The sequence below is a fragment of the Lactuca virosa genome, chromosome 4 (assembly GCF_052849685.1).
Source record: "Lactuca virosa cultivar CGN04683 chromosome 4, Lactuca_virosa_CGN04683_v6, whole genome shotgun sequence".
Lineage (NCBI taxonomy): Eukaryota > Viridiplantae > Streptophyta > Magnoliopsida > Asterales > Asteraceae > Lactuca > Lactuca virosa.
This window is the reverse complement of record NC_136429.1, coordinates 92,738,046-92,750,073: the sequence shown is the minus strand read 5'-3', so window position 1 is coordinate 92,750,073 and position 12,028 is coordinate 92,738,046. Positions and strand designations below refer to the sequence as shown.

Sequence of the window (12,028 nt, the reverse complement as noted above, 5' to 3'; positions counted from 1 at the left end):
TGTATAAAATCACTAAGGCATTTGATAACCCCGTAAATCAACGAGTTTTTAATACTCCATGTGAGTTTTATAACCATGCTATTGACCAAGACTGCCTGTAACAACGTTCTTCAGGCGTTGGAATGTTATGACGATTGTCACCCCTGACTTGCCAGTCTAACTGTAGCTAACAGTTTAGGTGCGGGATTGTCAATCCCGTATAGATCTATACACAAGAATCATGCTCTCCCTACAAGAGATTATGGTATATAATACAGGACTTTAACTGCATACTTGAAAGTACGTGAAGTTGAATGTCTCACAAAACTTAGTATCAAATAGATTTACGGATGAAAGTCCATTTGTTCTTGTATATGAAAGTATTCCCTTGATATAGTATTTATAGTATGTGAAATCTCATGAATATCTAGTATACTATACCTATTATAGTTTTTCCAAAAGTGTGATTTGTTGGTATATAAACCCTAGTGTAGTGTTGACTTTGTATGTAAATTATAACATTTGTAATAACATTATTGAATATTTATACTCAATATATAAACAAAGTGTTTCATATTTACTTAACAACATGTTTTATCCCAAAAAGGACCAAGTGTTCTCGTGATATGTTGTATGTGAATGTTTTCGTATGATAGTTATCAATCACATAAGATTGATTATAACAAAAAGTATAACAAAAGATTTATGTTATTCACACGAGGATAATCGTGTGTTTACTTGTATTCCCCCCTTTAAAAGTGTATAAAAGCATCTATAAAGCATTTGAAAACGTAGTTATAGGGGTATGAACTAACTTGATAGAGTGAAGATGGTGAGATGAAATCCGAGCAGAACTTCGACAGGAGAAAGCGGATTTTCTCAGGATTCTCGGGAATTCTCGAGAGTGTAAGACCTTCCTTCGGAACTTGGATGTGAAGACCGGGGCTTTGGGATGGCTTCGGGGGTTAAAACGTAGAGCTTCAGCACGAGAAAGAGAAGAAATGAGCACCTAAACCCGAAACCCTTGGCTTCTATTTATAGGGGTGCATTTTGAGAGTTCACGTCGTGAGCATGGGTGGCTCACATCGTGAGCTCGACCAGGTCTCCTCCCGTAGACTTGAAAACTCGTTGATAGGCTCTGGAACCCATCAGTCACAGACTCACGTCGTGAGTCTTCTGGCTCACGTCGTGAGCCGCCTGACAGCTTCGATTTTCGTGTCTCGAACTTGTAAAATCCGTAACTTCCGCGTACGAGCTCTGTTTTTGACGTTCTTTATATGCACGCGTAGGTAAGATTATGCTCTACAACTTTCGTTTAGACTTCGTCGGCAAATTTTGACTTTATTTTTAATATTATATTTTTAACAGGCCGGGACTGGAAAAGTCCGTTAAAAATCCATAACTTCTTCATTCGATGTCCGTTTCTGTCAGACTTTTCACCGTTGCACTACTATTGTTGAGATCTTCGATTCTCATTTAAGTTGTTTCGGTCAAAAGTCTCTCGATCTCTAGTTCGAGTTTTTAGCTGTCTACTGCTATGTCTGAAACTTCGAAAAATCATAACTTCCTCATACGAAGTCAGATTTGGGCGTTCTTTTTATGTATGTTCACGGTTTAACGATATCTACGACTTTCAATTAGATACCTAAGGCTAAAAGTTATTGTATTGAAACTTCGCGTTTTACGTTCAACAGTATTGACGGTTTTGCTGTGTATCTTAGGTTGGTCATAACTTCTTCGTTATAACCCGGATTTTAGTGTTCTTTATATTTCTGAAAACCTTGACATGATAACTATCTTTTTAGGCAACCCAATAGAGACTTTTGAACATTTTATTTTTGATGCAAATTTCATTATATCAAAAGAGATTACAATTCTTGACTTTTTAGGTCATTACATTAATTCGAAATATCAGGTTGTCACAACATACAACTATACCCTTCATGCTAATTTACGAAAATACCCTTTAGATCATTTGAGAGATGCTGACACCCCCCTCAAGCTGGAGGATAGGGAAGTAATCCAAGCTTGGAAACAGCATGACGATGTTGAGGTCTATAAAGAGATTTTGTAAACACATCTGCCAATTGTTCATGAGTATTGACATGAGACAAAGAAATAAGCCATGCTTGCAACTTTTCTTGGACAAAGTGACTGTCCAATTCAATGTGCTTTGTTCGTTCGTGATACACAGGATTGGTTGCAATGTATATAGCAGCCTGATTATCGCACTTTAATGGAATTGGAGTGATGTTAGAGACCTGTAATTCACTCAAAAGTCGACTAAACCATGCGACTTATGCACATACACGTCTCATTGACCTGTACTCAGCTTCTGCAGAAGATAATGAAACCGTGACCTGCTTTTTTGATTTCCATGATATTGGATTGTTGCCAAACAAAATAAAGAAGCCACTAACACTTCTCCTTGTAATAGGACATGATGCCCAATCAGAATCGCAGAATGCTTCAATATTGAACAATGGTTTATCATTAAAGAACAACCCTTGAGAAATTGATCCTTTAAGATAGTTCAACACATGTAGAGCTGCTTGATAATGAACTTGAGAAGGTGTTTGGTTAAATTGGCTTAAGTATTGTACTGAAAAGGCCAAATCTGGTCTTGTGTGAATAAGAAAATTCAACATGCCAATTAACTGTCTATATATTGTAGGATCAGACAAAGGATCATCCATTTGAGGAAGCAATTGAAGTTTACGAGGTAATGGAGTAGTAACTATTGATGAATCAAGCATAGAGTAAGTAGAAAGTAATTCTTTGATGTATTTTTGTTGATGAACTACCATGCCTCCATTTACTTTGTTGAATTCAAGACCCAAAAAATAGTTTATGTGTCCGAGATCTTTAATTTGAAATTGTGCATGCAAAGAAGCTTTTAGATTGTCAATTTCAATAGAATCATCATCTGTTACCAGAATATCATCCACATAGACTGCCACAATGACAATATGATCCTGAGTTTTCTTGATAAAGAGTGAATAATCATTACATGACCTTTTATACCCTCTTGAAGGTAAGGTTGAAGACAATTTGGCATACCATTGTCTAGAAGCCTATTTTAATCCATATAACGACTTGTTGAGCTTGCAAACTTGTGAAGGAGATGAAACATTGAATCCAGGTGGGACACACATATAGACCTCTTCATGTAAATCACCATCAAGAAAGGCATTGTTAACATCAAATTGATGAACATTCCATCCCCTTTTAACAACAATTGAAACAATGCATCGAATTGTGTTAAACTTTATCACAGGTGAAAAATTTTCGTGATAATCCACACCCTCTTTTTGAGTGAAACCCTTAGCAACTAATCTTGCTTTGTGTCTCTCAAGACTACCATCTGCTCTGTATTTTATTTTGTACACCCACCTACAAGCAATAGGTTTTTTGCCTTTAGGAAGAGAAACAACTGTCCATATGTTATTGAAAATCAATGCATTTAACTCTTTCTTCATTGCTTCTTCCAAATATGGTATTCCCTTGGCTTCATGATAAAATACAGGCTCTTTATGACTGTCCAAAGTGATTTTATCAAGTATAGAGACATTCATAGAATAGCTTGTGGGATCTTGAGAAGGAATGTTAATGCAAAGATTTGTAAGGGTATGAGAACAAACATCAGCAGAACCTTGAGAAGCCACATGTTGACATAAGTAATCTTGTAATTGTGCTGGGGGTCTACTGGTACGTGCAGTTCTCCTTAAAGGTTGATTAACAGATGCCAAATTTGGTTGAATGGGTGAAGGAATTGTATTATTAGTGGGAGTTGAAATGGATTGATTTTCTGAACAGAAATCATCAGTGCAAGAGTTGGGTAAAAAAGATTCCAATGTAGAAGAATGTTGAATGGAATGTAAAGGGAATGTATTATGAGTAGGAGTTGAAATGTGTTTTGTTGTTAAATCCAACAATCTGTATGCTTTTTGCCCTTGTGGATACCCAATAAAAATGCAAGATCTTGCACGTGGCATAAACTTGTCCCTGCCATTGGATGTAGTTGAAACATAGCATAAGTATCCAAAACTCTTCAATTGTTGTAAAGAAGGTTTTTTCCTGTAAAGAAGTTGGAAAGGACTATTATTATTGAGAATTGTGGATGACATCCTGTTTATGAGATGAACAGAAGTTTTGACACACTCTCCCCAATATTGTACACCAATTCCCGGTTGAAAATATAGAGCTCTAGCGGTTTCGAGGATGTGTTTGTGTTTGCGTTCTACTATCCCATTTTGCTGAGGGGTATAAGAGGTGGATTTTTGATGGATTATACCATTGTCTTGAAAAAATGAAGTACCCTCAACACTTGATCCCAAATCCATTGCATTATCTGTTCGAATAATCTTTACCAATGTCTGGAATTGAGTTTTAACCATCTTAACAAATGATTTCATTAAGGAAAAAGCATAACTCTTATGAGAAAGAAGATGAATCCAGGTATGTCTGCTGTAGTCATCTACAATGGTTATGAAATACTTGAAACCATCATGTGTTATGTGTTTATATGGTCCCCAAACATCCACATGTATCAAGTCAAAATGTGATTTAGAAAGAGATGAACCAACAGGAAATGGTAACTGATGTTGTTTAGCTTTGGAACAAATGATACAAGAATGAACATTTGAATCATGACAACTAGATGTTACAAGAGATAATGTTTTGAGTTTTGCAACAGGAATATGACCAAGTCTATTGTGCCATAACATTGTGTTTGAACTTTTACAAGGAGTGAAAACAGAAGTTTGACAAGACAACGAAGATGTAAAAATAGACAAATTGAATTTGAGTGAAGCCTTTAGATCATAATGATCAAAAACATACAAATCATTAACCCTTTTTCCAAGAATGCCAAGAGCAAATTTATTCTTCAAGGAAGGGTCCTATAGAAGACAATTTTCATTAGTGAAAATTGTAAAGGTTTTGAGATCTGATGTTAATTTTGGAATAGAAACAAGATTATATTTGAAATCAGGAACGTACAAGACACCATGAAGGATTATTTATTCATGAATCTCAACATCACCAACATACTGAACAGAAGTGTCATTACCATTAGGAAGTCCAATTAACTGTGGAAGAGCAAGTTTGGACATGGACACAAAAAATGATTGATTAGAACAAATGTGGTCAGTGGCACCCGAATCAACAATCCATGATTTATGTTTATGCAAAAGATTGAATGACTTGTAAACATTAGCACAAAAATGTTTGAAGGAAAAGGTTTTACCATCTGAATTGAGTGCCCTTTCAGAGATAGAAGAATTGACTCGAGTAGAATTGATGTTATTATTGCTAAGTAATTGCAACAGTTGATGATATTGTTCAGCAGTGAAATTCATTGATGGAGATGTTGGAACATTTTGACCAGTAGATATTGCAGCAACATTATGAACAGAAGATGAAGAATCTTCTTTTTTGCCTTTGGTGAACTTGAAATTTGGGGGAAATCCAACCAATCGATAACAATTTGTTTTAGTATGACCATTCTTCTTACAATGAGTGCAAGTCAATGTTCTTTTGGAAGAATTATTAAAGTGTGTAGAAGAAATATGCATGGCCATGGCATCACTGTTAAGAACATGGGAAGAATGAACCTCTCTTTGATGCTCTTCTTGAACAATAAGGGCATAAGCAGTTGACAGAGAAGGAAGAGGCTTCATCATGAGTATTTTTCCCCTAATTATCTTGTATGAGTCATTGAGCCCCATTAGAAATTGAATCAATCTCTGATCATCAAGAAATTTCTGAATAGCTGTTGCAGTACCACAAGAACATGCTGGGAGATCTTGTACAACACGAAGCTCATCCCATATCTTCATCAATTTCGTATAGTATGTGGAGAAATCATCCGATCCTTGCGTAATTGAATAGAGCTGTTGTTGAATTTGATAAATCACAGCACCACTTGATTGCTCATATCTTTGATTGAGTTCTTTCCAAATCGCAGAAGCAGTCTGAAGAAAGAGAACGCTGTCTGCAATGTTCTTATGGAGTGAGTTAAGAAGCCAACTGATGGCCATTGAATTAGCACGATACCAGTTGGAATAAGATGAAGAATTAGGAGCAGGTTGTGGAATTGATCCATCGACAAGCCCTAATTTGTTCTTAGCTGATAAGGCGATGGTCATAGATCGACGTCATGCTGTGAATCCAACACCATTGAAGACGTTTGTGACCAAAACGGAGCTAGGATTATCAGATGATCTGATATAAAACAGACTGGAAACGGGAAGAACATTTGGATCGGTGGAATTGATTGTTGATTCAGCCATTTCAACAGATTATAGAAGAGAATAACGAAACAAGATAAAAAACACTTGAAATTGAATAAGAAAGATGATTGCGGAAGACGTAATTACATCTTAATCTGATACCATGTTAGTTTTCATGATCGAAAATGAGAGAAAAACTTTAAAATTTTCATCTGATACCATCTTAAAATTTTCATTGATTAACCTTCTCCATGTAGAGCTTATTACATTTATACAAGAACTAAAACTTCTAACTGATTAACTAACTGGAAGCAACAACTCTAAGGTGCTCTTTGATTTTCTTAAAAAAACCTCTTCAAAACTCTTATTGCTGGGCGGCGCAGCACACGCAACACTTTTTGTCCCGCAACAGTTTGTTTTTCGGAAGTCTTCAGGGCTTAAAACCTCTGCCCGTGTGCTTCTTCGGGAAGCACTTGTTGTACCTTTTTCCACCTCTTCCCGCCCCTTCAAACCTAAACCTAAAAAAATCCAATCCGAATAAACAATCGACCATTTTTTTTCCCAAAAATCTAACAACGACGTGTCTTGTTTTTTAAATAAGTGTCCATAAAGTATATTTAATATTACGTTTATGGTCTTTTACTTATATACTATATTCTATTTTCACCCTTTTAACATTTAATACACTAAATTTATATCCTTTTTAACTGTTTTCTTCCATTTGATTTACATAAGTTAATTCATTAAAATTTTGCTTTTTAAATTAGTCTATTTAAAATATTTAATGCATGCAACAGTCTGCAGATGTTAACAAAAACAAACACGCTTCTTATTACAGCCTGCAGCCGTTTGGTCCACCTCTTCTGCTGCAGAGGTTTGCAGAGGTGGTCCGCAGACTTTTTGAATTTTTGCTTTGGAAAAACAAACAACACCTAACTATCTGAATCTTAAATTACAACTATACCCTTCATGCTAATTTACGAAAATACCCCTTAGATCATTTGAAAGATGCTGACATTAGATGTATCCCATTTTTAATTCAAACACCCAAAATTAATGGGAAATTTTAAAAAAATAATATCTAATTGAACTTTTCGTCCCAAAAGGCACCATAACGTTGTGATATTGGTATTTGAAAAATATATTATGCCCTTGATCTTGATTGACTATCCCACTTGAAAACACACTTTGGACCGTCACCCAACAGTTGATCTCCACCCTTTTATGAATTCCTCAAAAACTCTATGTAATGTTATGTTCATATGCAAAAAACTCCTCCTTCACGATATTATTGCGTAACTGTTTCTGGAAGAAGATTATTAAAAATATACTTCAAAACTTTCCTAAAATTTGTTATATTAAATGTATTTAAACAAGAAGATGGAACCACATGTAAAAAGTAATAAGGAAAAAAGTTAAAACAAAATAAAATAAAAATCACTAATATGGGGACATAAACTAAATGAATTTTGATATCTTTACTTATTTGCACATGTAACCCTTAGACTTATTTTTAAGTCACCAAAACTCCTTACATTTTTAACGATATAATTTTTGTAGACCACGTGACTGACTAGGTGTGTAATTTGAGTAATAGGCACTGTCAATTACTCAAATTTTATATATTGAAATTTGTCAACCTGCTGAATTTAGATTCGCCTATAATGGGAATGCATTTACTTGAAATCATAAGTAATCATGACCTTTTTGTAAAATCAAACACTTTTGAGATATCTACTTATGATCTAATTTGCAACTGTGTTAACTGAATCACATAACCATGTCGAACATCTTGATTGTCATAGTCGAATCAAGTGACTAATATCATATGGAGAAGCATCCATGGGTGAGACCGAATAAAATGATGTTGTTGCAATGATAGTGTTAGCAATTTCTGTGGGATGGAAACCATCATAGTAAATTGACAATGCTCGAACAGGGCATATATGTGTGTTTTTAATACATTGTCCATCTGCCCTCACTTCACAACAAGGACCATTTGACAACCCCAAACCTGAAAATATTTAGTTATTAGAAAATTATGTCTTTTAATTGTTAATTTGTACTCTAAAATTATCACTCAAGAAATTAGATATACATATTGTTACCTGGTCGTTGCAGTGCAATGCTTGTAAGGTTGATGAATGTGAACTTTGCATCCCGGTTGTTTAAGTTTAGCTTGTCAACAAGAGACCTAAGATTGCCATTAAATTGTTTGACTGCATCGTTGATTGCCTCAACACATGATTCTCCATCAATGCCAAAGTTGGATATCTCAGCTGGAGTGCAACCGATTGGACCAAGGCCAAATACAACAATCTTTCGACCTCCCAAATCGTACAAAGTCTACCATATGTCAAAACAAGGGGGTTTCAAATCAGAAAGCAAGTTACTTGCATAGAAAAATAGTATTATATAAAATAAACATAAACCGAAAAAAAGTAAAAAAAACATGTACCTTTAGTTGTTTAGAATATTGTCGCACGAGCACTTTTGCATACTTGACTGTGGTATATATATGGCTGGTGGTGTAATAAGTTGGCTTTAAGTAGTTGTTAATGTAATCATTACTTCCAATATTCACTAAATAAATGCACTTGTGTAGGTATCCATTGGTGAACGTCTTGTTTTGTTGCAATTTAAAAATTCGTGACACCGTAGTGCAGTGATTATGTAGTTGCATGTCCAAGCTTATTCGACCACCCTGTGGAAAATTTAAACACGAAAGATTTAATATCATGTCACAAATGGCGATTTTTGGTTTTAACAGATATCATTTTATTAAAATAGTGCATGTCGGATTACGAGATGACTTCCAGTTTCGTCTCTAATGCCAGCTGCACCACTAGCATAGTTTACACCTTTACTGATTTGTTGATCAGTTACAGTGGAATATGTAGGAATATATTCATCAAAATTTAGTAGTTCACCTGCAATCAAGTAAACATAATTTGGTTAACAGACGTTGGAAACATAATTTGATTAATAGATTTTCCAATAGGGTGCAGCGATGGAAATTTGTGAGATCAGATCAAATGGCATAACTAATTTATGTATTTGCAATGGATCTAAACAGTCAAACAGCAAAATATACCAAAACGGGCTTTCCTGCTTTAGTGTCAAAAAAATTCCTTGTCATATTTATATAGAAGTTTCACAGTAGAATATATTTTCTTAGAAAATTATATTTTTTAAACCTAACAGTGCCCTAAGCTCTTCTTTTATATGTTGCTCCAGAGTTTCATTTAAGGAGAGAAAGGAAAGGAAGCATGATGATTGTTAAAAAATCATTGCTCCTAGGTTTAATAATTTGAAGGAAGAGAAGAAAAAAAAAAGGAAAATTTATACCAACTTATCTTATAAATTGTCCTCCCAAATTCGGAGGAATTAAAGAGAAAGCAAAGGAAAATTTATACTAACTTATCTTATAAATTGTCCTCCTAAATCGGGAGGAATTAAAGAGAAAGGAAAGGAAAATCATCCATTTTTTTTTCTTTAGTGAACTCTGGAGCCGAGTGCTAAAGTGGCGACGGCCTTTGCTCATGACTCTAATTCCTTATGGGTTAGAGCGGTTAAAACTATTATTGGCGTGAGTATTCAACTTGAAGTGTTAGGCCTTCAAGGATCTTATTTGTGGCCGTGGATCAACATTTTACCTACTTATAGTCATCTAGCTTTCAAATGTATCAGTTCCTCTCTTTGTTCTAAAAGGTGGGTAATGGTTGATTGACTAGTTTTTTTTACAATCTTTAGTATGGTCACTTTCCTTTTAAACACCGATCCTTAGATTATTTCGACTAGAAAACAATAGAAGTTGCACGGTTATTTATTGATGTTCACTTGACTATTTTCCATGATCTTTGCGTATACATACAAAGGAAAGGAGAAAGGAAATCATTAGTACAAGTTGAAGGGTATTTTACAAAATTTTGTGTTAGTTGGCCACAATGGCAACTGATTATGGGAGCATGGATTTGTTAGAATTAGGGAATCAAAATAACAATATATATTACCTGGATAGATTCAAAGATCGTGTTTTGAACACTTTTTGAAATCTATAATTCTCTCCTATTTTCTGGGGTACACAAATTCAGAAGTGGGATAATCCAAGAACAAACCAATCAGAATTACAGGCCTAATTCAAAATATGAAACATAAAATATCTTTGCTTGATGTGTTCTTCAGTGATAAAGAAAATATGAATAGATTTCGAGTAGTTCAACCCTGTTCCTGGAACATTTAAATTTGATGTATACATGAAGGAAAAGTTGTTAAAATCAGTTAAACCAAAATTGACACCAAAATATAGTAGTTATTGGACATAACTGCCAGGGGCTCTGCCCCTTAGACCCCGCTAGGGGCGCTGCCCCTTGGAACCTCGTACCCACCGTTGCCCTCAGACCACCCATATCACGAGCTTATATTTATCACTCCGTGTGTGCACTCAACATTTCGAACCTCGGTGATGAAATAGAACTAAGCATATCTCAATATTAATAAAAACTACACTAAAATATATTGATAACACTAAAATCACCAACATTCCTCCCCCATTTTAGTGTAATCCTTAATTAATTAATAGCAATCACAAAATAAAATCCCACATAAATGGAAATATCTTGAATTGAATTTTCACATTAGTACAATACACATTTCAAATACTCGAGAATCACGAAGTCCTAAGATTTGAACCCTACAACTTATTTGAGTAACTAAAGATACTATACCGATAAATTAAACACAATATCTAATGTTTCATACTTGACACTATTACAACCATGTTCCTTAGCCATTCATGAGTGCATAAAAGGTTATTTTTTCAAAAGAACTATTAAGAACTTAATTAATCAACCTAATTTAACTCTAAATGTTATAAGAACATACCTTGGGATGTACTAACATAAATGTGCTCCAATCTCCATAAACAAGCTTTCTACATTGAACTTAACTTCTAGCATTGTATTAGAAGGGAATTGGGTATCTCCGCTATAGAGATATCAAGTGGGACTTAAACCCATCCTTATAACTGACTTATTTACCAAGTCTCTATCTAACACCTTCATCAAGTGATCAACTAAATTCTATTGGCATCGAACAAACTCTAGAGAAATGATACATTGAGTAATGAGCTCACGTACCATGTTATGCCTAACACCTAAATTCGTGACTTTCCATTATACACTTCACTGTATGCTTTTGCCAAGGTGACAGTACTATCATAGTGTATAGAAATAGGTGATATAGGCTTTGGCCACAAAGGAATTTCATATATTAAATTCATTAACCATTCTGCTTCTTTTCCAGCAATTGGAAGGGCTGCAAATTCAGATTTTGTAGTTGAATTTGTGATGTATGTTTGTTTCTTATGAGCCCATGAAATGGCACCTCCATGTAGAAGAAGCGCCCAATCAATTGTAGAACAGTGCTTCTTGGTATTAGTAGTCCAACTAGCATTTGAATATCCCTTAATGACTGAAGGAAACCCTACATAAGTCAAACCAAAGTACACGGTTTTCTTAAGATACTTCAGCACTCTCCTTACTGCTTGTCAGTGATGAGTACTAGGATTGCTAGTAAACCTACTTAGCTTTCCTACAACAAATGCAATATTAGGACTTCTGTTGGTCAAAGCGTACATCAAACATCCAATGACCTTTCAATACTCAATTTGAGAAACCGCTTCACTAGTATTTGGTATAAGTTTCATACTTAGATCAAAAGGAGTACTAATAGGAGAACAATCAGAAAAATTGAACTCTTCATGTACTTTCTCAATTTAACGAGACTTTGAAATTGAGATTCCTTTATGTTCACAT

General features: G+C 34.8%; 1 protein-coding gene across 1 annotated transcript in view; it reads right to left on the bottom strand.

Moving 5' to 3' along the window:
- Positions 1–8,011: 8,011 nt before the first annotated feature.
- LOC145106348 (GDSL esterase/lipase At4g18970-like) overlaps positions 8,012–12,028 on the bottom strand; it is an 82,257-nt gene continuing 78,240 nt past the window's right edge. The window contains exons 2-5 of the mRNA XM_079043349.1: positions 9,018–9,142; positions 8,671–8,916; positions 8,321–8,558; positions 8,012–8,226 (exon numbers count right to left, since the gene is read on the bottom strand). Coding sequence (XP_078899475.1) covers positions 8,012–8,226; positions 8,321–8,558; positions 8,671–8,916; positions 9,018–9,142 — 824 coding nt within the window. The remainder of the gene's footprint in view (positions 8,227–8,320; positions 8,559–8,670; positions 8,917–9,017; positions 9,143–12,028) is intronic.